At 50.2% G+C, this 26052-nt stretch overlaps 1 protein-coding gene across 7 annotated transcripts in view; it reads left to right on the top strand.

The window, feature by feature from the left end:
- Nucleotides 1–26052, top strand: part of sgk3 (serum/glucocorticoid regulated kinase family member 3) — a 212814-nt gene that overhangs the window by 100663 nt on the left and 86099 nt on the right. For 6 of the 7 annotated variants that reach the window (XM_072467636.1, XM_072467639.1, XM_072467640.1 and 3 more), the window contains exon 4: nt 21703–21775. The exons of the other annotated variant lie outside the window; for it this stretch is intronic. In XM_072467636.1, the coding sequence (XP_072323737.1) occupies nt 21703–21775 (73 nt within the window). The remainder of the gene's footprint in view (nt 1–21702; nt 21776–26052) is intronic. 7 annotated transcript variants of the gene reach the window in all.

Raw genomic sequence — 26052 nt, 5'->3', positions numbered from 1 at the left:
CCTCCCCTATCTCCAAGTCCACCCAGTGTGGAGCGTGATCCGAAATGGCTATAGCCGTATACTCCGTTCCCCTCACCTTCGGGATCAATGCCCTACCCAGCACAAAAAAGTCTATTCGCGAGTAGACTTTATGGACATAGGAGAAAAACGAGAACTCCTTACTCCTAGGTCTGCTAAATCTCCACGGGTCTACACCTCCCATCTGCTCCATAAAATCTTTAAGTACCTTGGCTGCTGCCGGCCTCCTTCCAGTCCTGGACTTCGACCTATCCAGCCCTGGTTCCAACACCGTATTAAAATCTCCCCCCATTATCAGCTTTCCCATCTCTAGGTCCGGAATGCGTCCTAGCATCCGCCTCATAAAATTGGCATCATCCCAGTTCGGGGCATATACGTTTACCAAAACCACCGTCTCCCCCTGTAGTTTGCCACTCACCATCACGTATCTGCCCCCGTTATCCGCCACTATAGTCTTTGCCTCGAACATTACCCGCTTCCCCACTAATATAGCCACCCCCCTGTTTTTCGCATCTAGCCCCGAATGGAACACCTGCCCCACCCATCCTTTGCGTAGCCTAACCTGGTCTATCAGTTTCAGGTGCGTTTCCTGTAACATAACCACATCTGCCTTAAGTTTCTTAAGGTGTGCGAGTACCCGTGCCCTCTTTATCGGCCCGTTCAGCCCTCTCACGTTCCACGTGATCAGCCGAGTTGGGGGGCTTCCTACCCCCCCCCCCCTTGTCGATTAGCCATCACCTTTTTCCAGCTCCTCACCCGGTTCCCACGCAGCTGTATCTCCCCCAGGCGGTGCCCCCCCGCCCATGTTGCTCCCAGAAGTCAGCAAACTCTGGCTGACCTCGGCTTCCCCCCGTGACCTCGGCTCGCACCGTGCGACGCCCCCTCCTTCCTGCTTCTCTATTCCCGCCATGATTATCATAGCGCGGGAACCAAGCCCGCGCTTCTCCCTTGGCCCCGCCCCTAATGGCCAACGCCCCATCTCCTCCCCCTCCCCTCCTCCCCCCATCACCACCTGTGGGAGAGAGAAAAGTTACCACATCGCAGGATTAGTACATAAAACCCCTCTTTGCCCCCCACATTCGCCCCACCACTTTGTTCGAACGTTCTTTTTAATAACCCGCTCATTCCAGTTTTTCTTCCACAATAAAAGTCCACGCTTCATCCGCCGTCTCAAAGTAGTGGTGCCTCCCTCGATATGTGACCCACAGTCTTGCCGGTTGCAGCATTCCAAATGTTATCTTCTTTTTATGAAGCACCGCCTTGGCCCGATTAAAGCTCGCCCTCCTTCTCGCCACCTCCGCACTCCAGTCTTGATAAACGCGGATCACCGCGTTCTCCCATTTACTGCTCCGAGTTTTCTTCGCCCATCTAAGGACCATTTCTCTATCCTTAAAACTGAGGAATCTCACCACTATGGCTCTGGGAATTTCTCCTGCTCTCGGTCCTCGCGCCATCACTCGGTATGCTCCCTCCACCTCCAACGGACCCGCCGGGGCCTCCGCTCCCATTAACGAGTGCAGCATCGTGCTCACATATGCCCCGACGTCCGCTCCCTCCACACCTTCAGGAAGACCAAGAATCCTCAGGTTGTTCCTCCTTGCGTTGTTTTCCAGTGCCTCCAACCTTTCCACACATCGTTTCTGATGTGCCTCCTGCGTCTCCGTCTTCACCACCAGGCCCTGTATATCGTCCTCATTCTCGGCTGCCTTTGCCTTCACGACCCGAAGCTCCCGCTCCTGGGTCTTTTGTTCCTCCTTTAGCCCTTCGATCGCCTGTAGTATCGGGGCCAACAGCTCTTTCTTCATTTCCTTTTTGATCTCTTCCACACAGCATTTCAAGAACTCTTGTTGTTCAGGGCCCCATGTTAAACTGCCACCTTCCGACGCCATCTTGGTTTTTGCTTGCCTTCCTTGCCGCTGTTCTAAAGGATCCACTGCAATCTGGCCACTCTCTCCTCCTTTTTCCATCCGTATCCAGGGGGGATTCCCTTCTGGTTTACCGCACAGTGTTTTTAGCCGTCAAAATTGCCGTTGGGGCTCCTATCAAGAGCCCAAAAGTCCGTTTCACAGGGAGCTGCCGAAACGTGCGACTCAGCTGGTCATCGCCGCACCCGGAAGTCCACATCTACCTTCTTGTTTACCCTTTCAAAAAACGCAATCAAATTCGTGAGACATGACTTTCCCCTCACAAAGCCATGCTGACTTTCCCTAATTAGCCTTTGCCTGTCCAAATGCCTGTAGAACCTGTCCCTCAGAATACCTTCTAACAATTTACCCATTACAGAAGTAAGGCTAACCGGTCTGTAGTTCCCAGGCTTATCCCTACAGCCCTTCTTAAAGAAGGGCACAACATTTGCTACCCTCCAATCTTCAGGCACCTCTCCTTTGGCTGTCGATGATTCAAATATCTCAGCTAGGGGGCCGGCAATTTCCTCCCGAGCCTCCCACGTGATCCTGGGATACATTTCATCAGGTCCCGGGGATTTATCTATCTTGATGTGCTTTAATACCTCCAGCACCTCCTTCTCTGTAATATGTACACTTCTCAAGACATCACTTTTTATTTCCCCAATTTCCCTAACATTTGTGCCTTTCTCAACAGTAAATACTGACGAGAAATATTCATTTCGGACCTCTCCCATTCCTTGTGGATCTGCACATAGATGACCTTGTTTATCCTTAAGAGGCCCTACCCTCTCCCTATTCACCCTTTTACCCTTTATTTATCTGTAATAACTCTTTGGATTTTCCTTTGCCTTATCTGCCAAGACAATCACCTAGTTAACACCTTTTTGGGAAAAACTCCCACATACCAGCTGTCCCTATGCCTGCAAATAGGCACCCCCAATCAACTTTTGAAAGTTCCCGCCTAATACCCTCGAAATTGCTAAAACCATGATTCATGCCAGTGATTCACAATTCCAATATTCTCCTGCTTGACCTCCCACCCTTCACACGCAACAAACTTGAACTCACTCACTCCCACTTACCTACAGCCTTTGTCCTTGCTCACCAGCTCAGTTCTCTTAATTTTCCAATGCCTCCAATTAAAATCATTGCATTTACCCCCTTTACATCCTGCCCTTCTCTCCGTAATCTCCTAAATCCTCAATCTCTCTTCCCCTGTCTCCACACTCTCCCTCCATCCTTTGCCCAGTGGAGGGACTGAACTCTGGTCCCTGGCACTGTGAGGCAGCAGTGCTAACCACTGTGCCACCAATTACATAGAACATACAGTGCAGAAGGAGGCCATTTGGCCCATCGAGTGTGCACTGACCCACTTAAGCCCTCACTTCCACCCTATCCCCGTAATACAATAACCCCATCTAACCTTTTATTGGACACTAAGGGCAATTTAGCATGGCCAATCCACCTAACCACATCTTTGGACTGTGGGAGGAAACCGGAGCACCCGGAGGAAATCCACGTAGATACGGAGAGAATGTGCAGACTCCGCACAGACAGTGACCCAGCGGCAAATCGAACCTGGGACCTTGGTGCTGTGAAGCCGCAGTGCTAACCACTCTGCTGCCATGCTGCCCCACTTACCTATCAAAAATCTATCTAACTGATCCTTGAATAAATTCAGTGACCCAGTCACCATTACTTTCTGAGGAAGAGAATTCCCCATACCAACGACACTCTTGAGGGGGGAGAAAAATCCTCATCTCCATCTTAAAAGGGAGACCTCTTATTTTTAAACTGTTGCCTCGTTCTAGTCTCCCCCGACAAGAGGAAACATCCTCTCAGCATCTACCTTACCTGGTCCCCTCAGGATCTTTGTTTCAATAAGATCACCTCTCATTCTTCTAAACTGGAACAAATATGTGCCGAACGTGTTCAACCTTTCTTCATAAGGTAAATCCCTCATTCAAGAATTAATCAATTGAACCTTCTCTGAATGCTTCCAATGCAATTATGGCTTTCTTAAATAAGGAGATCAAAACTATGCTCTACTCCAGATCTACAGATGTGGTCTCACCAATGCTCTGCACAGCTGTAGCAAAACTTCCTTCCTTGCAATGAACATCAACATCCCATTTGTCTTCCTGATCACTTTCTGTACCTGTCTGCTATCCTTGGGTGCAATTCTCCAGAAAATTGCAGTGTGGTAGCGAGTGGGAATTGCCATGAGCTCCCCGGCGTTCAACCTAGTGAGGCTGGCATCGCAATTCAACGTTAATTGGTCCACTTAACGAGGCCTCACTAACTTCTTGCCGCAAATAACTGCTCATCAGCTGATTTGCCGGGACTGCACTCACCTGCCCCCCGCTAACTAGATCAAGCAGCAGTTAAGCTGCATTTCTCAGCCAACCCCAGCAAGCTCTCAACAATAGCGCCGAGGAGATCAGCCCCAAGATTAGGGAGGCTGCTAGACACTGTGGACCCCCCAGGGTCCCGAAAGGTGAGCCACAAGGCAGCCAGTGCTGCCTGGGAGGAGGCGGTGGTGGCCATAAGCCCGAGTAGTATGACTAAGAGGACTTGCCAGCAGTGCAGGAAGAAGGTCAACGACCTATACCGCAGCACGAGTGAGTAGACACCAACACCCTTCCACCCCCACGGGAGCATTCACCTCCCAACTCTCCATGCAAACCTCCAACCTGGCCTTCACACCCCCTCTCCCACTACTGTGAACCATGCGTGCGGCTAACAATGCCCCCTCTGTGTCTCCGCAAGAAATGCTCTCCCACGATCAACGGGAGTGGGCCCAGACTAGCGGTGGGGTGTCAAACATAAGAGTCCTCACCTCCTACGAGGAGCGGGCCCTGGAGCTGACTGGTGTGGCCGAGGACAGATCGGTCAGCCACGCAGAGGCTGGCAGACCCGGCAGCGGTGAGGAACCACCGGATTCCACCCGGGGGACTTGTCAAACATGAGGACTGATTGTCTTACTGACTGACCCATCCCTCCCACTGACCAAATGTCCATACTCCTGCAGATCCCCCAGCCAACTGCGCCGGCCCATCCCGGGCAGCACCCTCTCCTGATTCCGAGGAAAAGCCTTGGAGGAGAGCTTAGAGGATGCCACCATGGTCAGGCTGCCATCCCCACCCGTCACCAGCGCAGATACACACATCTCGGTGGGAAATGTTAGTGATCGGCTTCTGGGGCACAATCTTGTGAGCACCTCACTGCTGATGATATAGATTACGTGGAGGCAGGAATGCCCAGGTGAGACAGCAGTCGGAGGTCTGCTGGATCCCAGGACCCAGCTGAGTCCCAGCCTGATGCTGAGCTTGTGATAGTGGGTTACCTGGAGCTGATGGAGATGATGGCATGTGCAAAGTGCTCACTTAACCACAATTGCCAATTCCCTCTTAGCAATAGCCTTCAGCCGTGCAGCCAGAGGCTGGGCGATCGGTGGGGCAGGGAACAGGGGGTTGCCCCCTCAATGGGGGTACACGATCCAGGGGTTAGCATCATGGTACCACGAGCGGTTGTGCCCCCCTCCCCCGCCCCAACTGAGCACGGGTGGCAATCAAAGCACTTCCAGGCTCTTTGCCTGTGAGCAAAGATGGCTATTCACCTCCTCGGCTTCCCACAGAAGCCCTTCTGCCAGGTTCACATTTTTCAAAAGGAGTATTAATCCGCGGCACTTGCTGGGGAAGCTGCTGAATGACGGGAGGCCGTTGGATATGGGGTTGCTCTCGTTGATTGTATGGAAATGAGGCTTAGGTGGTGATAATTGATTTCTCGCCATGCTACAGTGAGATCCAATTTTGCCTATGGGAGAGGGTCGGCTGCATCGCAAACTGTTTGGCGCCCGGCATGGATCTCGCTTTTGACCTCTCCCGTTGTTACGCTTGAGCGAGAGTGTAAAGAGGCTGGCGAATCGTACCCCTTGTGATTCATGCACCAGGACACCCTTTATCACCAAGTTCTGAAATTTCTCTCCATTTAAATAGTATACTATTCTGTTCTCCCTGCCTGTCAAAATGGACAAGTTCACATTCCCCCCCCCCTGCCCCGCATTTTGCCCACTCGCTTATCCTACCCATATCCCTTTATATACTCTATCTTCTGCCAACTCGCTTTCCTATTCATTTTGGTCTCATTGGCAAATTTAGCTGCCATACATTCAGTCCCTTCATCCAAATCATTGGTATAGATCATAAATTGTTGAGGCCTCTGCACTGATCGCTATGGCACCCCATTAGTTACAGCTTACATTCCAACCCAAAAATGACCTAACGATTCCTTTACCCTGCTCCCTGTTATATGTGTTAACATGTTGTCACATGCACCATGACCTCTAATTTATGCAGTTAACCTTTGATGTGGCACTGTATCAAATACTTTCTGGAAATCCAAGTGCACCACATTTACAGGTTTACCCTTATCCACCCTGCTTGTTACTTTCTCAAAAATCTCCAGTAAATTAAACAATTGCAACCTTGCATGGCCCCAGTTTTCACTGACTGTTAGAATACTGGACCAGACCCCAACATTTGTTAGGATACGAGACTTGCATGACCCTAGTTTTCACTGACTGTTAGGATACTGGACAGACCCCAACATTTTCTAGGATACCAGACGAGAACTCCAAACATTTTTAAAAAAATTAGTTAAACTGTGAGGAAAGGATACTTCACCCCGGAGTGATGACTCTGACCAATAGGTACCTTTTATGTTAAAACAAACCTTTTAATTTAAACATATAATTCGCCACATCAACATTAAATAAATGGCTTTACAATTATTAGTTAAACAATTCCTAAACAAAAGGAAAAACTTGAACCTTCCATCTATATGTGCTACTAACTCCAGTCAAGCATCCCAATACAGTTCAAATGCCACTTATAAATAAAGGTAACACACAGATTTCTTGCTTAGCTGTGTAGAGACTTTTGGAGAAACAGAGATCCTTCAAGAGCAGGGGCGAAATTCTCCGTTATCGGCGGAAAGTCCGCCAATCGGCGCAAAAAACGGCGCAAATCCGACTTGCGTCACATCGGAAAAATGGGTCGAAAGTCTCCGGCCCGAAATGGGCTAGCAGCGACGTAACTGGATCCGCGCTTGCGCAGTGGTTCACGCCGTGCAGCTCAGTAGGCCGCGCTACTCCCCCCCCCCCCCCCCACCCGACCGGAACACCCGACTGGATGGCTGGCCGCCGCTCAGCCCCGAGGTTCGAGTCACGGGATGTGGAGGCACTCCTGGACGCGGTGGAGCAGAGGAGGGACGCCCTGTATCCCGGGCACGGCCGCAGAGTTGCCCCACGCCACAGCCGGCGTCTGTGGAGGGAAGTGGCAGAGGCCGTCACCGCTGCGGCCCTGACACCACGGACAGGCACCCAGTGCCACAAGAAGGTGAACGACCTCGTCAGAGCAGGCAGGGTGAGCCTCCCCATACTCCCCCATATCCCCCCCTCCCCCATATCCCCCCCTCCCCCCATATCCCCCCCCTCCCCCTATATCCCCCCCCCATATCCCCCCCCTCCCCCATATCCCCCCCTCCCCCCATATCCCCCCCCTCCCCCCATATCCCCCCCTCCCCCCATATCCCCCCCCTCCCCCCATATCCCCCCCTCCCCCCATATCCCCCCCTCCCCCCATATCCCCCCCTCCCCCCATATCCCCCCCCTCCCCCCATATCCCCCCCTCCCCCCATATCCCCCCCTCCCCCCATATCCCCCCATATCCCCCCCCATATCCCCCCCCTCCCCCCATATCCCCCCCCTCCCCCCATATCCCCCCCTCCCCCATATCCCCCCCTCCCCCATATCCCCAAGTGAATCCAGCCCTAACCTTAACCTCTGCAATGCACGCGCAACCGATGGCGTGTATTCATATACCTGACTAACAGTGTTGCCTTTTACCCCTGCCACCCCCCCCCCCCCCCCCCGCCCCACACTCAACAATAGTGAGCATGTGAGGACTGGAGGAGGCCCCGCTGATGAGAGGCCACTGACCGAACACGAGGAAAGAGCCCTGGAACTGGCTGGCGGACCTGACGACCGTGAGGTTGCTGATGCAGAGGTCGGGGGCGTAGTAGCAAGTGAGCCACCGACAGCCCGTCCCCATATCCCCCCTCCCCTATATCTCCCCTCCCCTATATCCCCCTCCCCCATATCACCTGATCACTGCCTGATGTCTAACCATGCATGCTTCATTGTGTATCGCAGGACCAAACGTCCAGGCACCCATCCCCGCAGATGCAGACCGCCCGCAGGATGCCCCTCGGAGGCCACGGGAGACGGAGAGACACGAACCCTCCAGCATGCGACGCCCGCAGGATGCCCCTCGGAGGCCACGGGAGACTGAGAGACCCGGACCCTCCAGCATGCGACGCCCGCAGGATGCCCATCGCACACCACGGGAGACGGAGAGACCCGCACCCTCCAGCATGCGACGCCCGCAGGATGCCCCTCGGAGGCCACGGGAGACTGAGAGACCCGGACCCTCCAGCATGCGACGCCCGCAGGATGCCCATCGCACACCACGGGAGACGGAGAGACCCGCACCCTCCAGCATGCGACGCCCGCAGGATGCCCCTCGGAGGCCACGGGAGACGGAGAGACCCGCACCCTCCAGCATGCGACGCCCGCAGGATGCCCCTCGGAGGCCACGGGAGACGGAGAGACCTGGAGCAACAGGGAGACGACACCCCCGTCACGTGCGGGAGCGACCACCCAGCGACGAGGGGGGCAGCCACAGGCCCCCGTCACATCTGAGCCGGGACACCCCTGCCCGGGACACCCCTGCCCGGGACACCCCTACCCAGGAAGACGAAATACCGGACAGTGACTCCGAGTGGATGGGTGGAGACGAACCCCCACCCCTAAGTGCCATGGACTCAGTGGGACGAAGAGCACGACACAACGCCACTGCTGTCACCAACACCCTCCACCATCGCAGAAACACTCACCTCGGTTGGGCACTTTAGTGATGAGGCGTCTAGTACACTCATTGGTGCGTACAACACAGCCGTCCCGGTACAGCAGGTGGAGGTAGGAGCAGCAGAGGGGCCGGGCGGTCGGAGGGCAGCCCAGCCCAAGCGAACATCTGCCGCCCAGATGGATCCCGGGTTCCTGGAGTTACCACACCCACACATAGATCCGATGCAACCACCGACCCGGAGACGAGCGAAGACGGTGGCTTGCGGCGGCTGCAGTCGCAGGTGGAGGAGTCCACCCACGTCCAGGAGCTGGATGTGGTGCCGGTCATGCGTGCCACCCAAGCTGACACTGCACGGGTGGAGGCAATGGGTGCGACGGTGTCAGACATGGGGAACGGTTTGCGAGGCCTGGGGCTTTCCGTGCAGATGGCGTCTGTGGCCCAGGAAATGGCTGCCCTCTCACAGGAGGCCATGAGCCAATGCCAGCGCCAGATGGCAGAGACGCTCAACGCCATAGCCCAGTCTCTGCAGGCCATCGCTGAGGGCATCGGCGCCAGTGGCCATGTGCGAGCCGGCGTCGCACTGTCATAGACAGTGGGCTCCATGGCTGCAAACCTGCAGACCCCTGTCGATACCAGCACGGGCCTCCAGTACTGGCAGCGCCAGATGTCGGGGGGGCGTCGGATGGCCAGTCCGTTCGCATCCCCCACCCATGTAGAGGCCTGGGGGCCATCGGGCACCCCGAGGGAGGAGGAGGTGGTGTGGTCCATCCCGGCTCCCCTTGTAGGGGAGGTCCCGGTACACCGCGACACCACGGACTCCCCCTCCCCCACCCACCCCCCCCCCCCCCCCCTTCCGTCCCAGGTGCATCGGGTGGGCAACGGGCAGGACAGGCTGGCAGCTCGCCATCCCAGTCGCCAGAGCCGCAGCCTGGCCCATCTAGGCCAGGACGCCCCAGGAAACGGCCGCCAAAGGGATCCAGTGTCAGAGGGCAGGAATCACAGGAGTCCACCTCCAGTTCTGCTGTACCGTCTGGGGAACCACGTAGACGTAGTCAAAGGGCCCGTAAGGCCAAACAATTAGACACTGAGTAAGTTGGCACGGGTGCAGGGCACAGATGAGTTTTAGGGGCTAGGGCACGTGCATGAACTCCTTTGGTTATTAAAGTCAATGTTACACCTACAGAAGCTGCCTTTGTGCTCTGTCCAAAGCGTGCGGGGGTGTCATGTACGTTGAGCGCAAGTGTGTGTGTGAGGGGTGGTCTTACCTCAGCCCCAGGTGAGTCTGCCCCCTTCCCCCTGGGCCGCCATCAACATCCCCCGGCAGAGGACGGGACCGTGCGCTGCAGTGTCACAGTCGCATGCAGGGCTGGTCCGGGTGGATGGTGGTACTGTGGCCATGGGTCAGACATAGTCCAACGATGTAGAGCCAGGAGCTCAGCGCAGGGCGGGTTGTCATCATCCTCCATGGCCTGCAATAGAGACGCGTCCACCCGCAACTGTGTGTGCCCGGCCCGTTGTGCCGCAGGTGGATCGGCAATGGGGGGGGGTGGTGTGCATGTGGGTGGGGTTGGGGAGGGGGGTGAGGGTGCTGGGTGGGTGAATGGGTGGGGGGTGTGGGTGGTCGGCTGTTGCCATGGTGTGCGGTCTGTGGCCATACTACCCGATTCCCACGCCCATCTAGTCAGTGAAGCGGGCGGCTATCAGTCTGTCCCGTGCCCGCTGGGCCAGCCGGTAACGGTGGACAGCCACCCGCCTGTGTCTACCCCGTCTGCCCTGACCATTACCCCCATCCCCCTCATCTGGGGAGGACTGCGCCTCTTCCTGCTGCTCCTCCACTCCGCCCTCCTCTGCCTGCGGCACATCGCCCCTCTGCTGGGCTATGTTGTGCAGGACGCAGCACACCACAATGATGCGGCCGACCCTATCTGACCGATACTGGAGGGCGCCCCCAGAGAGGTCCAGGCACCTGAAACGCATCTTCAGCACGCCAAAGCACCTCTCTATCACTCCCCTTGTCGCTACATGGGCATCATTGTAGCGGTTCTCCGCCTCATTGCGTGGCCTCCGTATAGGCGTCATCAGCCACGATTGCAATGGGTAGCCCCTGTCGCCCAGCAACCAGCCCCTCAGCCGGGGATGGCGTCCCTCGTACATGCCGGGGATGGATGACCGCGACAACACGTATGAGTCGTGTACACTGCCTGGGTAACGGGCGCAGACGTGCAGGATCACCATGCGGTGGTCGCAGACCACCTGTATGTTCATCGAATAGGTCCCCTTCCTATTGGTGAACACAGCCCTGTTATCTGCAGGTGGCCGCACGGCGACGTGCATCCCATCGATCGCGCCCTGGACCATGGGGAACCCGGCCACGGCAGAGAAGCCCACGGCCCGGGCATCTTGGCTGGCCCGGTCCACGGGGAAGCGGATGTAGCGGTGCGCCATGGCATATAGGGCACCTGTCACTGCCCGGATGCACCGATGCACCGATGTCTGCGACATGCCGGACAGGTCCCCACTCGGTGCCTGGAATGACCCCGTTGCATAAAAGTTCAGGGCCACCGTAACCTTGACGGACACGGGGAGAGGGTGTCCCCCGCCAGTGCCACGCGGTGACAGGTGTGCCAGCAGGTGGCAGATGTGTGCCACGGTTTCCCGCCTCATCCGGAGTCTCCTCCTGCATTCCCGGTCCGTGAGGTCCTGGTATGACTGCCGGTGCCGGTACACACGGGGTGCCCTCGGATGCCTCCGTTGCCGTGGGGCCGCGACGTCCTCCTCCCCCTCCTCGTCCTGTCGGTCAGGTGTCCCTCCAGCCTGGGTGGCTGCCGCCTGTCCCTCTGCGGCAGCCTGCGCCGCCTCTCTGGCACGCTCCTCCTGCTCCTCATCCAGGGCAACATAGACATGAGCGGCTGCCGCCACGGCGGCCAACATCGCTGGATGATCGGAATGCATGACGGCCTGGTGGGGGGGAGGGGAACGACGACATGTCATCATTGCCCATATCCCCTCCTCCCCCCAGCCAGGTGGCATGGACCGCATGGGTCCAACTGTTGGAGGCTGGCACCTGGCCAGGTGGACCAACTCACTTGCCCTCGCATCCCCCTCCCCGGCACGGACCCCCCCCCCCCCCCCATCCCCCTCCCCGGCACGGACTCCCCCCCCCCCCCCCAACCTCCACACCGGCACAGACCCCTCCCCCAACCTCCACCCCGGCACGGACCCCCCATCCCCCTCCCCTGCACGGACCCCCCCCAACCTCCACCCCGGCACGGACCCCCCCCCCCAACCTCCACCCTGGCACGGACCACCCCCCCAACCTCCACCCTGGCACGGACCACCCCCCCAACCTCCACCCTGGCACGGACCCCCCCCCCCCCCCAACCTCCACCCCGGCACGGACCCCCCCCCCCCCAACCTCCACCCCGGCACGGACCCCCCCCCCCCCCAACCTCCACCCCGGCACGGACCCCCCCCATCACACATCTCCCCCCCCCCCCCCAACCTCCACCCCGGCACGGACCCCCCCCCCCCAACCTCCACCCCGGCACGGACCCCCTCCCCGGCACGGACCCCCCCAACCTCCACCCCGGCACGGACCCCCCCCCCCCCCCCAACCTCCACCCCGGCAAGGACCCCCCATCCCCCTCCCCGGCACGGACCCATCCCCCTCTCCAGCACGGACCCCCTCCCGGCACTCCCCCGGAGCCCAGCCTACTCTTTAAACCCCCCCCCCCGCCGCGCGCGCACACACACACACAACCCGAGACACACCTCTCCTCACGCATTCAGACTGCGGCCACGCCATCGCCTGCCCAGAGCCAACCCCCCAGGCCGTCACTCACCTCCACGCTGGTCGGCGTGAACCTGGAGCACAGGATCACGCCGATGAAAAGGAGGTTTAATTTACGTCGACGTGAACGGTCATCACGTCGACGGGACTTCGGCCCATCCGGAAGGGAGAATATCGGCAGGCCGAAAATCGGCTGCCTTGCGCAGACCCGTGACATTCTCCGACGGCAGCGGCGACATTAACGCCCCGCCGACTTTTCTCCCTTCGGAGACTTCGGCAACGGGCGGGGGCGGGATTCACGGCGGCCAACCGCCATTCTCCGACCCTCTGGGGGGTCGGAGAATGACGCCCCAGATCCAGTGCACTTCTGTTCAACCTAACAGCATTTGGCAAAAGTGCTTTTCAACTTTAAATCTTATAGCAGACTGCAAACTACAGGAAGACCTGGCTTCTCCCATTAATTGCATCATCTGTATCCCACTAAATTCCATGACTTGCATAGCTAAGACTAAACACCACTCCCGTATAAATTATCTTCCAGGGAATCTCCAGTAATCAAAACATGATTCCATTAGCCGTTTATCTGTAACCGAGCAAGTGGTTGGAATCATTATCTATCTTTTATGACTCTTTAATTACAGCTTTACAGACATACTGCCTGTATATGTTTTAAACTAGGGTTTTTAATAATGTTACAATAACAGAATATAATATATATCAATTTCTATATTCATCACACTGAGTTGGGGCTTATTGTGGTTCTGTTGATGAGGATTACGGCTTGTATGCCATCATAATGTTGATCGAGGATGGTGATAAATTTTGGAGTAGTGCCAAATTTATGAAGGATACTCCATAGGTCTTCACTATTGACAGAGCCAAAGGTTTTCGTGAGCTGAAAAAAGGTTGATGCTGTTCCTTACATTTTCCTTGAATTTACCATGCTGATAAGAGATGTCTGTGGAGCTACTCAATGAGCGAAAACCATACTGCAACCTTGGAAGGAGTTCCTCGGCCACTGGAAGGAGGCAGTTGAGGAAGATCCTTGCAATGATCCTCCCTGTGGCAGAGAGCCTCCCGAGTTACTGCAAACTTGTCTACATTTGTTACTATGACAGCTTCCTCAAGATCCCCCGGTGTATGCACTTCTTCCCATCTTCCCAGATGAGGGAGAAGAGGTTGTGCAGCCAGGTGTTACGATTTCTGCAGAGACTGATGACTTTCAAAACGAGATTCAAATTTCCAGTTAGTAGCTGCAAGAATGGAATGCAATATTTCATTTTAAAACTTTTACTGTAACCAATGACTAAAAAAAGCTATTAGTTAAACACTTTCTTTTTGGAGGCAACTTGTACTTTAAACTACAAAGAAGCAATTCCTTATTTAACTTTTAGCACAACCGAAAATCTCCTACGGTTATACATTGCACTGTCTCTTCAGTGGATAGTTTCCTCCAGGAACCAGTCGAAAGTTATTCTCAGCTCCTGATAGCTTGCTGCATTTTTAATTTCCCGGCTGGGTAACTTCTGATCCCAGAATTGACCTTCCACTATGAGGTGACTTCCCTCTAGCCCAGACTAGGCTAATCTTCCAGCCTCCTTTAAATGTCTCGTCAATCTGAGCACATGTGCCCACGCACATTCTGCTTGATGAACAGTATAATCGGCAATTTCTTCTGCTCCTGATACAGGACTGGTGGACTCAGTCTTCTATTTTTGCCTCTCAGATGACTGCAGATCACAACAAGCCAACTGCTGTCAGTTTATGATGCGGGGCTGGGGATTGGAGGTTTAGCTCAGTTGGCTGGACAGCTAGTTTGTGATGCAAAACCAACAGTGTGGGTTCAATTCCCATACCGGCTGAAATTATTCATGAAAGCCCTGCCTTTTCTACCTTGCCCCTCACCTGAGGTACGATGATCCTCAGATTAAAACACCACCAGTCAGCTCTCTTCTCTTCCCCACCCCCACCCCCACCCCCAAGGGGAAAGCAGCCTATGGTCATCTGGGACTCTAGTGATTTTACTTTTATTCATTGATTTGTACTTTTATGCGTTGATTTGTAAAAAAAGCCTATAATCTGGGGCACGATTTAATGGTCTCATCGCGTCCGACTTGGTGTCGGGGGAGGCCGTTGAATCTCGCCAAGTCCTCCCGCGAGATTTGCGGCACTCGAAACGCCTTACCAGATTTAACAGAGTCTCCTGAGATGTCGCAATCTGGATCTTGTCCTCATTAGGCTCATTTAAATATGCATTTGTGGAATTCTCCCAGTGCCCAGGACCAAATAGACGCTCCTGGGAGACTATGCCAGGGTACCGTTTCGTCCTGGTTTCCACAAATGTGGATCGGTCATAATGGCACCTGGGCAGGTCTCCCAGACCATTAGAGGCCCCTGGGTGGTCAGGGAAAGGGCTCCTTGGTTGCTGATCGGGCCATGCGCGCCTTACCAGGCGGAGGGGCGATTTAATAATTAATAATAATCTTTATTATTGTCACAAGTAGGCTTACATTAACACTGCAATGAAGTTACTGTGAAAATCCCTGGTCGCCACACTACGGCGCCTGTTCAGGTACACTAAGGGAGAATTCAGAATGTCCAATTCACCTAACAATCGTGTATTTCGGGACTTGTGGGAGGAAACCGGAGCACCCAGAGGAAGCCCACGCAAACACAGGTAGAACATGCAGACTCTGCACAGACGGTGACCCAAGCGGGAATCAAACCCGGGACCTGGCGCTGTGAGCAACAGTGCTAACCACTGTGCTACTCCACCTCCACCTTTCGACACCCCCCCCCCCCCCCCAAACCGGGGAGGGGGACGTCGGTGGCGAGAATAGGGCAACCAGACAAAATGACACCCTGATCTGTGAGGAGACTTTCCTGCTTGGCTCGGGTGTGGTCTCAGTGGAGAACAACTCATCGAGGCCATAGAAAATTGGCACAGTGCTGTTGAATAGCGATATGTTTCTCAGCTGCCAAGAACACCTGCCGCCCAAAAGTGGACATACATTTTTTTTCTGGTTAAATTGCACCCCATAGTAAATTTAAAAAATAGCTTCCGAAGTCCTTTTTTCCCCATGGCAATGAAACATGTTAGCTTCGTGTTTAGTGGAATTGCTAATTAGCTATCGTTGATCCCAGCTCCCTTTTGTCATTGATGTAAATTGGCTGTTTTACAGCGCAGCTATTTGCAACCTGATACTAACAGCTTTCTGGGACTTTGTGACACTCAAAAGTCTACTCTTGGTATACCAGTGACTGCTACCAAATATAACTTTCCAAATATAAATACCTTGCACTTTTTCAGTGAAATAATCTAAGCTTTCCTTTGAAACAATCAAACCACCCAGGCTTACTGTCAATCAGATTCAGAACAGATCACATGACTCCCCCCCCCCCCCCCCCCCCCCAATTCATTTATCCTAAATTTAGAGAAGATTCCAACGTATAATGATCTTGTAATACCCCTATGTTACAATTATGAGGTTTATATCTCTACTTTATTTTGGAAATTCAGCAGGGATTCCACCTTCAGGGTGTTGCTCTCTTTGGTTGGCTCTGAATATGACTGTCAATATGGTCGCCTTCCTTAATTCTAATCACGTTTGCTCTAGAGTCACCAGGTATCTTTCGATACCGCCACAAGGTTCGAAACCAAATACTGATCAAAGACTCGATACACCAGTTAATTAGTTCAAAGTCAGTGCTTATTTATTTACACACACAGTTAAATATACTCATGCACGAAACTCTACAGACTAAACTATCACTACTTAGCTTCAGGCGTCCACTCAGTCAGAGGAACAATGGCCGTTGTTCGGTTCTGAGGCTGCTGGGCTGGAACTGGTACAGGGGAACAGCTAAGGTTATCTGTCTGGTAGCGAGTGTTGACCTTGGACTTACTTGCTTCTGGTGCAGCTGGTGGACAGGTCTCTCCTCGGTGAGAGTCAGGTCCAAGAGAACGATTCTCTCTTGGGGGCTCCTTCTTATACCCAAAGGGGCTTCGCGCGCTTTTGGGCGGGCCTTGAACTTGGCCCCAATCAATTGGTCCGTTTCTTGATCATTCATATTGATGTCATCCAATAAAGGGGTGGGTGTCCTGATGGCTGGGCGTGTCCTAGGTGGCCGTTGGCCTGCTTTGTTTTGGTCTCCTCTGGCGCCGGGGTGTCTGCCTTAGTATCGGTTACTCAAATGTTACTCTTTTGTTCCCGGAGATGGGCCATTAGTATGCTAATGGGCCTACAGTTTTGGTCTTGTCTGGGAGCTGCGGCTCCAATCAACAGACAAACCCTGAACCTGCTTGTTTTCTCAGTATTGTCCATTTTCCCTGCAATCTTTGCAAAGTGTCCATTTTGTAATCGGGAAGTGGCCATCCCAGGTGGCTACAAGGGACTTTTCTTATTTTTCAGTTGTCAAACGGATTTTTCAAATTTACTAATGACTAGGGTAGCATCAAGACCGAGCCAGATGGGATATTGTAGAATGGAGCTGAGGAGCTACGAGTCGAAGACGAGTCTCAGTTGAGGAATTCTTCAAACTATTCTCTCCAGCGAACACTGACTGCCTCCCTGTCCTTCATGAGCTCATCACCATACTTTGACACTCAGCGGAGTGGGTCCTTTGAGTCCTTGGGGCCCATACATCGTCTTGACTGTGCTGAAGAAATTGCGCTTATCAACGGTGTCGATGAGCTGTTCGATGTCTCGCGCTCTTTCTACCCACCAAAAATAATGCTGTACCGCTGCCTTCAACCAACTGTAAAACTGCTGCTTTTCTTTTGAGCTGTGGTTAAGTTTCCAGTCAATCAAATCTTTGCATGTATGCTCAATTAGGTCCTGTATCACTTGGTTATTTTTGTCAAAGCAGTCGCGATGTTTCCTGGTAAAGAGACCAAGGACCTCTTTGGAGGTAGACTTTAGGATCAACCAAGCACTGTGGGCTCACTTTAGCTCTTAGTAACTGGAGGTTCAGAGGTTGTCAGTGAGGCACTGATTGAGAAGGGCTTTGTTGGTGGGATCCTTTTGGCCATTAATTTTCTTGCAGCATTGCTTCTGTTGCCTCCATTGTTTGGGGGACAGGCTAATGGAGATAGTAGAGCAGATAAGTCAGTGATAAGGCTAGCAGCCGACAGTACCTGTCATGGGCCGGGTTATGCGGGCATCTCTGCAGTCCCTTGCTTGAATGATGATGTAGTCGAACCAGTGCCAGTGTTTGAACCATGGATGTTGCCTTGAGGTCTTGTGCTTATCCAGCTGGCAGAACAGGGTGTTGACTATGACAATGAGGAGTTAGAGTTTGCTTTCCCTTCTCCTTCCTTGCTATCACACTTGTAGAGATTTGCACCTTTCCTGACTGTGGCAATGAAATCTCTGAGAAGGATCAATTTGTCACCTACTGGGACTCAGACTAAGGATTGCTAAAGGTTGGTGTAGAATTCCTCCTGAATTAAGTGTAGGAGCGTAGGTGCTGATTGCAGTGGTATTGGGTAGTCATGAGGCTCTCATGTTCCACAGGAGCAGTCACTAAGGGGCCGGACTAGCTCATTTAAAAAAATATATATTTAGAAAAAAAAATCTGTTCCATTTATAACAAACACAATATCAACGCAATAAACGGGTGTTTATCTGGTTGTCCGCTATCACCTCAGGGGCACATGGCTCCAATCCACGCCAATACCTTAGCTAGTAATTTGGCATCAACGTTCAAGAGAGAAATGCGTCTATATGAACCACACTCCGTGAGGTTTTCGTTCTTTTTCAACATAAGAGATATAGGGGCTTGTGAGAGCGTAAGGGGCAAGGAACCCCTTGACAAGGAATCGTTAATTATGTCCACTATCAATGGTGTTAACTGGCTCGCAAACTACTAGTAAAATTCAATGGGGAACCCATCATCACCAGGGATCTTCCCTGGTTGCATCAATCCAATGCCTTTCATTACTTCCTCCAGACTCAATGGGACCCCAACTCCCTTTGTCTCTGTGTGGTCGTCTGTCTCTCTTGTTCTCGTGCTCTACACCACCAGAAAAGACAACCCATCTTAAGAACGGCTACATGGTCAAAGCTCTGATCTATAAGGTTCCTGTAACTAGCCTCAAAAACCGCATTAACTTCACTCGGGACGAAAGCAAATCTACCGCTTGAGTTTTTCATTTGTATAATCTCTCTGGAAACCGCCTGCCACCTCAGCTGGTGCGTTAAAAGACTGCTGGCCACCCCCCCCAAAACGAAATACTCATTAAAAAAAAACACCTGAGTGCTGAAGCTGGCTCAGCGCCTTCCTGTGGACAAGAGATTAAACTGCATTTACAGTTTCTTCCTGTTTGCAAGCAACTCTGAGGTAGGGTCAGACATATATCGGCGATCCATCTCAAGGTCGCATCCACCAGTGGCTGCCGCTCCGTCCTATCTAAATGTGTCCTCTAGATTACCTCCCCCTTTACAACCGGCTTAAGGGCTTCCTACAGTGTGGAAGGAGAGACAGAGTCGTTCCTATTGAAGCTAGTATACTCCTCGATGGGCGTGGACATGCGCTCACAAAACCCCCTGTCTGCCAACAGTGCTAGATCCAGACTCCATGGTGGGCGCGGACTAGTCCACGAAATATGGAGCATGGTCTGAGATTACAATTGCCAAGTATTCTGCTCTCCACATCCAAGGTGAGTCTGCACGTTCTCTCCGTGACTGCGTGGATTTCCTCCAGATGCTCCGGTTTCCTCCCACTAGTCCTGAAAGACGTGCTGTTGGATAATTTGGACATTCTGAATTCTCCCTCTGTGTACCCGAATAGGTGTCGGAATGTGGCGACTAGGGGCTTTTCACAGTAACTTCATTGTAATGCAAGCCTACTTGTGACAATAAAGATTATTATTATTAGGTAGAAGGGACCCACCCAATAAGACATTAATTCTGGAACAGATATGCACATGGGAAAAGAACAAGAACCCCTTGTCCCCTGGATGCAAAGTCTGCAAACTCACCACAGGATTCCTAGCCTCTGACCTGCTCTTGTATTTATATATGACCAGTCCAGTTCAGTTTCTGGTCAGTGGTAATCCCCATGGTGTTGATAGTGGGGGACACCGTGTTGGTAATGCCATTGAATGTCTTGGGGCAATGGTTTGTTTGTCTCTTATTGGAGATGATCATTGCCTTGCACTTGTGTGGCGCGAATGTAACTTGTCAGCCCAAGCCTGGATATTGTCCAGGTGTTGCTGCATTTGCATGTGGACTGCTTCAATGTCTGAGGAGTCTCAACTGCTGCTGAACATTTTGCAATCATCAGTGAACATTCCCATATCTGACATTATGTTGGAAGGAAGATCATTGATGAAGCAGCTGAAGATGGTTGGGCATGGGACTCTACACTGAGGGACTCGTGCAGTGATATCCCAGGACTGATATGACTGACGTCCAACCACCACAATCACCTTCCTTTGTTCTTGGTATGACTCTAACCAGTGGAGAGTTCCCCCCTGATTCCCATTGACTCCAGTTTTGTTAGGGCTCCTTGATGCTGTACTCGACCAAATGCTGCCTTGCTGTTAAGGTCAGTCACAGTCTACTCACCTCGAGTTCAGTTCTTTTGTCGATGTTTGAACCAAGGCTGAAATGAAGTCCGGCGCTGAGTGACCTTGGAGGAATCCAAACTGAACATGGTTATTGCTAAGTAAGTGCCACTTGACAGCACTGTTGATGACCCTTTTCATCACTTTACCAATGAATAAGAGTAGATTGATGGGGCAGTAATTGGCGGGGTTGGAGTTGTCCTTTTTGTGTATAAAACACACCTGGGCCCTTTTCCAGTTTGCCAGGTAGATGCCAGTGTTGTAGCAATACTGAAACAGCTTGGCTAGGGTCATGGTAAGTCTTGGAGCACAAGTCTTCATTACTATTGCCGGAATATCGTCAGTGTCTTCAACCATTTCTTGCTATCACGTGGGGTAAATCGAATTGGCTGAAGACGGGCATCTGTGATGCTGGGGACCTCTGGATATTGGCAGTGTGGTGTTTAGGCCTATCAATGCTGGGATTGTCCAAGAGGGTTCTTACATTCCAGACCCTAAGCTTCATTTTGATTGGAGATGCTTGTGCATGATTTTCTTTAGTGTGAGGTGGTTGTTACACACCAATTCCCACACGGTCTCAGCAGAGCAGGGCCATGGTCCAATGGCAAGGGCATTCCAAGATGATTTAACGCCAGGCTCTGCTGTGACTATTGGCATCTTTTGTGAATGATCATGCACAGATATGTGTGTATGCAACCTGTAGTCAGGAACAGACTGAAGCTACGAAACCAATCAAACCAGTAGTGGATTGCACAGGAGCCATCTCTAATGGAACCAAGAGTAAATATCACTATTAAGGTATCGTATGACAAAGGCATGTTTTTTTAACAAACTTCAATCTGCAAACTTTCCTTATGAAAGAGCAATTAATCATTGAGCTGAAATCCTAATTAGACACTTCATGCTTCATATGATAAAAGATGGACTGAGCATTTGAGGATTCTAGAGAGTTGGTGTAAAGTCAAGTGAAGGGAAGTTTCTGGGTAAGTTGTTTTTTTAAGGTAGCCAGGAAGTAACAAAGTCAAGGGATTTAGAAAGTTCTTGAGAGTGACGCCAATACAGCTAAAAGCTATCAACTGAATTCTGGTGGGTGATGTATTGGATCCTAGAGGCAGGAACAGTTGGGCCTAAATTGATATGTATTCCAGCAGTCACACTTGCATTTCACAATGTATTATAGATATAATAGATATAATGTGACCAGAAATTTCAAAACCATTGTCTGCTGATCTTGAAAGTTATATAATCAGATGACTTCTACGTGGAGAATACTTTTAACAGTGGCACCAAAGGTTGGGCAAGCTACTAAACATCATAACCCTGTGTCAAACCACAGACAAAAGAAAGTCATGACATCCACATTATTATGTGGTCCAGAAACACACTCCCATGGCTCGATATTGTAAATTCTTTGCAGCAGAAATATATTTAATAAATATGTTCTTGTAAAACAAATACTGATTCAGCTTCCTTTCCTGTCTGTGTTAGCTAAAGAAGCAGTACCCTCAATATCCCCTGAAGATTCCTGCTAAAAGGATATTTGGCGACAATTTTGATCCAGGTAATCTTATTAAAGATTTAAAATGAGCAATATTGTTCAGTTGGGCTACACTTTGAATATTTTCTTTTTCTCCTGCAGAAATACTTTTATGTAAAATAAATCTAAATGTGTCATTCTAAGTAATGAATATGACTTGTGGAAGAGATTCCACAACAGAATTTCTTGAACCTCTTCTTAAAAGTTTTAAGAACATAAGAAATAGGAGCCTGTGTAGGCCACACGTGCTCTTGAATCTGCTCTACCATTGAATACCATCATGGCTGCTCTTCAGCTTCAAATGCACTTTCCTGCCTGCACCCCATATCTCTTGATTCCCTGAAAGATCAAAAATCTGTGTATCTTGACCTTAATACATTGAACAATAGAACATTCACAACTTTCTGAGGTCGAGAATTACGAAGATTCACTTTTTAAGAGTGAAGAAAACCCTCCTCATCTCGGTCCTAAATGAATAGCCCCTCATCCTGAGACTGTCTACTTTGTCAAGATCATTCAGAATTATTTATGTTTCAATTAGATCACCCCTCGTACTCGGAAACTCCAGAGAATGCAGGCACAATTTACTCAGCTCCTCATTATAGGACAATCATCTCCTCCCAGGAACCAATTTAGTGAACCTTCACTGTACCATCTCGAGCAACTGTAGACTCCTGTAGATATGGAGACCAAAACTGTACATTACTGAAGGCTTGTTCTCCAAAGCCGTATACAATTCTAGAAAAACGTCCTTATTCTTTTCGATACCATTTCAATAAAGGCCAACGTAATGTGACATCCTCGTTGCTTGCTGTACCTACATGCTAACTTTCTGCTGTTAACTTTTAGAAGTTCCATGTCTTTTTTTTTTAAATTCTGCTTTTCTATTCTTACTACCAACATGAATAACCTCATATTATCCTCCACTTTGCCCACTCACTTAATCTGTCTAGTTCTCTTTGCACCTTTTTTGTGCCCTCCACACATCTTATGTTCCATCTAGCTTCATATTGTCATAATTTTACACTCGTTTCCTTCTGACTAAATCATTATACACATTGTAAATAGCTGAGGCCCAGCACTGATCCTTGCTGCTCTTCACTGCCAATTTGAAAATACCCTGTTAATCTCTACTCCCTGCTTTATGTCCATTACCCAATCCCGCATTTTGCTAATATATTACTCCTACCTCCATGAGCTCTTGTGTGGCATCTTTTGGAAATCAAGTATACTGCAACTACTGGATCTCTCTTATCTATCATACTAATTACATCTTCAAAAATTGAGTGTTTGTCAAACAGGATCCCCTTTAACAAAACCTTGTCTGATCACAGTTTTATTTTTCAAGTACATTGTTAAGCCTTATTTAATAATTGATTCCAACAGTTTCCTGATGATGCTGTCAGGCCAACTGACCTCTAATTCCTTATATTCTTTCTCTCTACTTTTTTGAATGCCGATGTTACATTTGCTAACTTTAATCTGCCAGTTGTGTTCTAGTATCTAGAGAAATCATGATCACTATCTCTGCAGCTGCCTCTTTTAGAATGCTAGGATATAGGCCATCGCAAGTCCTAAGGATTAGTGAATTTTTCGTCCTTCAACTTCCTTCAATACCACTTTTCTGTTGGTATATTTCTTCAGTACCATTTCTCTGTTGATAATTAAAGTTCTTTACTCTTATCAGCCTCTGTCTTGCCCTCTGTTTCTGGTATATGATTTGTGTCTTCTGTTGTGAAGGCAGGCACAAAATATTTGTCCGGCATCTCTGACATTTCCTCATTCCCCGTGATAGTTTCCCCTATCTCCGCCTTTAAGGGACAAATCTTTTTATATGCTTTTCACTTGTTCATGGGATGCAAGCATCGTTGGCACACCAGCGTTTATTGCCCCTATCTAATTGACCTCGATAATGGACCATGCTTGGCTAGTACTAGCTTGAAGCTTCTCCTGCTTCCTCACCATAACTTTGCTGGGATTGCAGCAACATACTTGCTGAGAAATAACAGGGGCCCAGCAATAGTTGCTTCTAGAAAATTCCCAGCCAATGTTTCAGCAAATTCTCCAAACCTGGCAACAACTTCATCAATCTATTCAATACCACCTCTATAATGTGGCGAACAAACTTGTAAACAGTACTCTAACTGTGACCTAACTTAATGTTTAATACAATTCTAGCATAACCTCCTAATTGTTAAATTCTATATCTTGGCTAGTAAAGGAATGTATTCAGTTTGAGATAAGATGCTGAGTAGATGCAAGGCACTTCCTAACTGAAAAGGAATAAAAATATGAGACAACTATTGAAGTACAAGTAGTCAATGACAATGTAGTCTCCAGAATAAGTTAAATAAGCTCATTGCCCCATTGGTGGGAATACAGCATAGCGTGGGTACATAAAGGTTGAAAAGTGATGGTTTCTCACTTTTGATTTCAATCAGGAAGGTGTTAAATCCTTCTGAAACTAATGTATGGTTTTAATAATAGTAAAATCAATTTTCATTTGTGGATAGATTTGAATAGAACATTTGGAGATACAAGTTGATTCTTTGTCTGCATAATTTTAGCTACTCTTTAAAGATAGTATTGCTAAAAACTCGACATGCTGTTGAAGCTTTTCACCTTGCACTCATCAGGGTAAGGGCAAGAATAGCAAATTTCAAAGGGAATTTTAAAGTGAACAACTGCTTGAGGAAAGGGTGCTGATTGACTGGCAAGTGGACTCTTGGTCAAAGCATTGCCATGAAGAATGCACTATGGAAGTTAATTGCAAAGATAACAATAGTATTAGAATTAGTATTAGCTTTTAGCTCACCTATTCTAATTATGTAATATGATTTAAAATCATAATGATTACAATGCATGAACCAATAGTTTTATTTTTCAATGAGTATATATTTTGACTTAACAGGAAGGACTTTGCATCCCGTCGCACAACTTGAAAACAAATCTAACTGCTCAGCCTCCTGTAACTAGAATGGTATCTTATCTCTAATTCTACCATGACGATGTACTATTTTGAGGCACAGTGATTTGTATGCAGAACCATAGTGATTCCAATGTAAGAAACGTCAGAATGGATTAGTTAAGACTAATTTTTTAAAGGCAGTAATGAGGGGAATAGACTATAGTTGCACATTTGATGAAGTCTATGTGGATCTTACTGAAGCTATTGACACAGTCCTCAGTGGCAGACAGTTGGAAATGTAATGCATGGGCTCCAAGGGAAAATGGTAAATTGAAACCAAAATAGGCTCCCAGCAGGAAGCAAGCTGTAACGGTCAACTTATGTTTAATGATTATTCTAGCAAGGTTCCACAGGGCTCAAAGCTAGGTCCCTTGCTTTTTGTGGTATCTATTGTAAATGTAGGCGGCATAATGCAGAAGTTTACAGATGATACAAAAAAAATGGCTGTGTGGTTGATAAGACCCCAAAAAACTGTAGATTGCATGAGGATATCAATGGGCTGGTGGGCAGAAAAGTGGAAAATAGAATTTAATCCAGAGAAATTAGGTAATGCACCTGGGGAGGACACACAACACAAGGAATACACGATAAATGACAGGTACTGTGGTGTGGTGTAGGGAACAGTGGGGCCTGGAATGCATGTTAACAGATCCCCGAAGGTAGCAGATCAAGTAGATAAGGTGCTCAAGAAGGCCATACAGAATACATTCCTTTACTAGCCAAGATATAGAATTCAACAATTAGGAGGTATTGCTAGAATTGTATTAAACATTAAGTTAGGTCACAGTTAGAATACTGTTTACAAGTTTGTTCGCCACATTATAGAGGTGGTATCAAATAGATTGGTGAAGTTGTTGCCAGGTTTGAAGAATTTTAGCAATGAGGAAACACTGTCCTGGCTGGGTTGTTTTAATCGAAACAGAAAATAGAAGCAGGAGGAGACTATTCATCCCTTCGAGCCTGCCCTGCCATTCATTATGATCATGGCTGATCATCAAGTTCTTGCCTCCAACCCCCCTCCCCCATATCCCTTTAGCCCCAAGAGCTATATCTAATTCCTCCTTGAAATTGCACAACGTTTTGGCCTCAACTACTTTTTGCGGTAGCGGATTTCACAGATTCACCACTCTCTGGGTGAAGAAATTTCTCCTCACCTCAGTCCTATAAGGTTTACCCAATATCCTCAAACTATGACCCGGGGCTGGTTTAGCACAGTGGGCTAAATAGCTGGCTTGTAATAGTGGGCTAAATAGCTGACTCAGAACAAGGCCAGCAGCGCGGGTTCAATTCCCGTATCGACCTCCCCGAACAGGTGCCGGAATGTGGCGACTAG

Source organism: Scyliorhinus torazame, chromosome 11 (assembly GCF_047496885.1).
Source record: "Scyliorhinus torazame isolate Kashiwa2021f chromosome 11, sScyTor2.1, whole genome shotgun sequence".
Taxonomy (NCBI): Eukaryota; Metazoa; Chordata; class Chondrichthyes; order Carcharhiniformes; family Scyliorhinidae; genus Scyliorhinus; species Scyliorhinus torazame.
The sequence above is the reverse complement of the archived record's forward strand: the minus strand, read 5'-3'. Positions and strand labels throughout refer to the sequence as shown.